Raw genomic sequence first — 5,782 nt, 5'->3', positions numbered from 1 at the left:
TTTTAACCTTTACTTTACTTACTATACTATCTATATATATATNTATATNTATATNTNTNTNTATATATATATATATATATATATATATATATATATTATTATATATATTGTATGTATATAATTTCGCGAATTATTTTATAATAATTCTACAATAATTTGTTAATAGTCAAAATCCTCTTTCTTCATTTCTCTATTTCTATTCCTGTTTCATTTATTCTATTTATATTTATATTTATTGTCTTTAATAAAGTTTTACTCGGTCAACTGTGTTTTATAAAAACGAGACATATTAAAAAAAAAAAAAACTTTCCAGAAATCTATATCTGAAGCTAATAATGAGCTCGAGAAGAACAGTATAATGGAGGTATTTCGAATATATAACGAAAATCTTATTATTTAAAACAAAAAAGTTTTAAAAAGCTCTAAAAAAAAAAATATCTAAAAAAAAATCTCGAATATATCAAAAGCCTTGAATAGTTCAAGAATTTTTTCACTTTCGTAATATTTTACATCATATCATTTTAATTTGCAGAGATAATAATTTTATTTTCAACAATTTTAAATGATTTGCTTGAGCATTTCAAAAGAGGGACTTTCTGAATTTTTTAAACTTTCGAGATATCTAGAAGATCCAGATTTTCTCAAAGAACTCGTAAGAAATTATTAGTTTCAAACGTGACATTTGCACTTTTCTATAATTCACTCAGCAAACGAGAATGGATTAAAATGGATTGAAATTTTTTTCTATCCGAATGCGTATTTTAAATAGCGAATACTTTTTTTTGGATTTAATTGGATTCAATTGGATTCAATTAGATTCAATTGGATGCAATTGGATTGAAAAACTGCATTTCCTATTCAAAATTTTGAATTGAACAGTATTCACAATATGTGTGTTGTGCACAGAAAAAGCTAATATTATTTTTAGATTGAAAAGCATAGAGATATGCTCTATGCAGTTCCTATAAATGAATAAAAATTCAGGATTGAAAAGCATTCATTTTAACATTCGTGAATCAATATTTTTGAAAATCCATTTCAATTCATTTCAATCCATTCTCGTTTGCTGAGCAACGCTTTGAAAATTCTCATTAAAATTCGAATGTTTACTACCTGAAAGTATTCATGGCAAGGACTCGCGCTTGGTTCTTATGTTACTTGACCACTCCATTTGTCTTTGCTCCCGTCATTTTCGCTCGGTGTATTCGAAAATCTGTCTCGCTACCAACAGGCGGCTACGCCATTGACGGGAAACGATCTTGCGGCGTGCCGTTTCTCAGAAGTAAATGCTCTGCCCCTTCGCTCCCGGTGATTGTCGTCCCTCTTCTTCTCCGCCTCCGCGTTCTTCTTATCCACGCGTCAAATGCCGGCGTCCTTTGATGTCGCTGTGACCGTGTCAGCCTTTTACGTATATCGCGCGTAGTCACGCCGGTCATCGATCTCTCCATTTTGATTAATTGCTTCTTGATACGCGCGAGGCATAATACGTATACTCTTGTGATCGCATTTACTTATGCAGCTCGAGATAAACAGATATTCTGTGTGTCTCATTGCTCTGACACGCATTCGTCGTTATCTTTTCGTTTACAACTGCTTTCCTTTTATGGAAATATAACTATATTTTACACGGCACCCTTAATCATTTAACAACATTCGTAATTATGAAACTGACCAATCAAACTGGCTATTCCTCTGAAGAATAGAATGACTGTGATTGGCCAGTTTTAATTTAAAGATACCATATAAATGTAGCAATAGTCCACATATAGTATCGTTTTTTATTATCATTGAATATCAAGAGAGATGAAATGACATTTGTGTTTTTCAAGAGACGTGAAATGGTTTTCAGTTGATGACACAAGTCGCAAACATTATTCTTTGTTGGGATTCAATGAGTAACAAAGATAGAATGACACTTGTTACCAAATGGAAAGCACTCAGTCTACCTCTTGCTGGAAAGCATCTGTATCTCCTAAAAGGAAAGCACCTTTTTTCAGATTTTTAAAAATATTCCTAAGACTCCATGTTGTCTATAATATGCTACAATAAGGGGTTAAAAATCTCATGATTTTAGATTAAAAAAAAATTTTTAATTTTTCATAAAATATTTTAGTTAATCGGCGTAATTTTGCATCTATGTTTGTTTAAATGTTTTAATACCAAGTCTTATCATAAACATAAAAAATATAGAAAGAAAGAGAAAATTATAAGATTGATTATTCGTCATTTGATTTGATGTCATTATCATGATTTTATATTCGAAATAATGGAACTTATAATTAGTCTCCTAATCATCGCAATGCAATAATCGATATTTTTGAATTCACTATTTTCTGTTTTTCAGGCACAAATTTCTACGCGAGATGTCGAATATAAGGAAACTCGTACGAAATTATACGATTATATTTCGACGACACCCATTTCATTCAAGCAAAAAGATGGTAACAAACACAGACAGAGAGCTAATTCTTCGCGGCCCAGAAATCGTACGACGCATCGTCCTCATAAGGGTGGTAAAGGATCTCGGCGGAAGACGGATCGCGTTCCACCTGTCGTAAAAATTCCGGAGAGCAATCTTTATGAGGAAGAGCACGAACATGAAAGCATTAATGTTTGGAATTACAAGGATAAAAACGATGACGTAGACGACATACATCATATTCGCGAAACTCTTGATAATTATTATCCGTTTCATGGAGGATTGGAGTCTATCCTGGCAAGATTAATCGAAGCGCTGGAGAACAATACTGGAAATATGTCGAATTCGAACGTGTCGAATCCGGACGTATCGAACTCGAGTGCCATTGATGACATGAGCAGCTTCGACGATGAAGATCGCTGTCAGAAGTGGCTGGACAACAGGGAGAAGATCGAGAATGCCTTTCCGGGTAAAAACGAAACTTCATAAATCGAGCTCGCTAAATGCAATTTGGCGAGAATACGCGAGACGACTACGCGAATACGTCCGACGTGTGTTTGTGTGGGTGTGCGTGTCCGCAGGATCCGTCGCCGATTTGCCAGCGTGCCCCTGCCTGTATCCGAACATCATCTTCTACGACAACCAGATCTGCGATAAGAAGCAAAAGAAGAAGTATCGATGGCGCGACGTAAGCCACGACAAGGACCGGCTCGCGATCTACAAACCTGGTGCCGCTTATTGCGTGCAGACTTTAGCGTCTCAGCAAAGTGAAAGCGCTATCGTGCAACACTGTTGCTACGATGAGAATAGAAAACTACTGACCCGTGGCTCCGGCGCCGGCACACCGTACATCGTCAGTCCGGAAATCTCGCCTCTACTGCATGATAAGATCGACTTGTTGCCTTGGCGACTTTGTAAGGGTGATTTCACGAGGTACCTATTCTCGCCCAAGAAACGCACCAAGTCAAGAGAAAGTTAAAATGATGATTTCTTTTACAAAATTTAACTGTTTATTCATATTAAAGATCAAAATGAAATTCTACTGTTATATGATAAGATATACAAAACTGGTTTGGCAGGCAACGTTAATGAACGAGATCGAACAGAGTTATGATAGAATGTTTATTATCTTTGATATAGTTCGCTTATACACTTTTTGTATATAATTTTTTAGAGACGGCATCTTGTCATTTATCTTATGTATTTTTATTACGTTACAGGTATAACAAAGTGAGAATGCCGAATAATGATAATGATTGTGAGATAAATCCGGATGATGAAGAGTATCAACATCAAGTGGAAAGTGCGAAAGATTATTGAAACACGATACCGTCGCAATTGTACCAAAAAAGAGCAATAACTTGCCTAATTTCCACTTCAATTGTGTTCCCAAAAGAGAGTAGTCTGAAAGATTTATATTTATTTTCTATTATTTCTTATTTCATTAAATCTCTTTTCGTATATTACATTCTAGTTTTGTCAATATACCATGTTGAAAAGATCAAGAACGCCGTGTGTATTAACCACATAAAAATTATTTTCTTCTTTCGCGTGATGAAATAAATATTACGACAATTATTAATTGATTAAACAGTGATGGGGGTTAACGAAATCCCAAACTTACTTTTCTTAGAATGAGAGAAAAAAAATTATGTGCAATATCACACGGTGTTTTTTCCACGTACAAATATTATTCATTTATAATTGATATTTAAGGAATAATAGTTAAATAGTGTAAAAAAAAATAAAATCTTGTTTTGTACATCACAACTACTGAAATTATATTCCACAATGCAATGTATGTTGTATTTTTAAGTCATATTTTTATAGAATTCTTGTTACAATATCTTTTTTAATGTTATTTTCAAGAACTTGAGTAACATAATTTAGCATAGTGTTGCTTTTTTTCTGATATATCAGTATTATTTTTCCGATCGATATTTTATTTGTTTTTTTCTTGTTGACATTCAACAGATCGACATAACAGGATCACTCTTCTTTCCAATTAATGAATGAATGTGATCATGTCAGTCCGAATAAATCATGTGAATCCGAACGCCGTTTATTTTAAGCATGTGCAACAATATTTTTCGACATAATGAGCGCACAATGTAAATCGACGCGATGACATATTTTATAATGAACGGATTGACGATCGCTGAATGACTATCACTGTTCCGAATACTTTTGGAACTTTCTTTTGAGTTCGTTGGGCCGAAGAAGAGAAAAACGACGATATATTTATAAATAGAACATTGACATATTTTTAATATTCGGACAATAATTTCAAATAAATTATTACAAAGTTTTAATATACTTACATTGTATTTGTCAAATTTTTTTCATTTTATGAAATAAATGTTTTGTCGGCCAAATAATTACTGCAGGATAACAATAATCATTTTTATTCATTTTTTTATTATAAGAGAAAAATGCAAAAAAAAATATCAACATCACACGGTGTTCCCAAGCGGTCACCCATCCAAGTACTAACCGTGCCCAATGTCGCTTGACTTCAGTGATCAGACGAGAACTGGTACTTTAAATTCGTGGTATGGACGTTGACGAATGTTATATTCTTATTCATGGATGACTTTGTTCATATGATTCTATTACTTCAATATTATTCCCAAAATTTTTTATAGAACAATAAATTTTTGCTTAATTTTTATATACACTTTTCACGTTATAACAGTAACTGCTGCACTGAAAAAAAATGATGTGTACTAACAGCGTTATTTTTATTGAAAATAATTTTGATGATTAAAAATAAATAAGTAGAATCTAAAAATTATCCATTCTTTTACAAACATTAGTTTGCGTCATTGATTTTTAAGAGAGACTTTAGTATTCTTATGTTAACTCTATTTGAAAGTTTTCAATAAATCTACACTAAAAATAACTTATTAATCTAATGAATAACTGCAAAATCAAATTTATTATTAAATTATTTGGAATTTTCTTATCATAATCCCATTCCATAAACACGATTATTTAACAATAAAACACGAATGAATGCGAATGATGCTTAACATTCTGTTCCCATGACTGGTCATTCGTTCAGTTGTATACACGCCTTAATATGGTATAGGGAAAAGAAGAAGCATAGGGAATAAGAAGATGATTTCCTAATATCCTCCTCACAATGTAAAATACGTTGCTCTTCCCTAAAATAAAATAGCAAAGACTGAGAGAGGAAACAAAATCTGAAAGAAATTTTCTTTCAAGCAAGCGATTCGGTAATCTGACATTGTTGGATAAGCGAATTGACAATTTGAAAAATGAATAATTCTTCTGCATTTTCATTTTCTCAGATAAAAAATTGTGGATATGTGACAAGTCGAGCAATCTTCAATTTCTACA

At 32.6% G+C, this 5,782-nt stretch overlaps 1 protein-coding gene across 1 annotated transcript in view; it reads left to right on the top strand.

Moving 5' to 3' along the window:
* LOC105623266 overlaps positions 1–3,739 on the top strand; it is a 4,424-nt gene extending 685 nt beyond the window's left edge. Inside the window, exons 2-4 of the mRNA XM_012204664.1 lie at positions 2,345–2,888; positions 3,001–3,352; positions 3,640–3,739. Coding sequence (XP_012060054.1) covers positions 2,345–2,888; positions 3,001–3,352; positions 3,640–3,739 — 996 coding nt within the window. The remainder of the gene's footprint in view (positions 1–2,344; positions 2,889–3,000; positions 3,353–3,639) is intronic.
* The last annotated feature ends 2,043 nt before the right edge of the window (positions 3,740–5,782 follow it).

This window comes from Atta cephalotes, assembly GCF_000143395.1.
Source record: "Atta cephalotes unplaced genomic scaffold scaffold00055, whole genome shotgun sequence".
NCBI classification, from domain to species: domain Eukaryota; kingdom Metazoa; phylum Arthropoda; class Insecta; order Hymenoptera; family Formicidae; genus Atta; species Atta cephalotes.
This window is presented reverse-complemented; position numbering and strand designations above follow the sequence as displayed.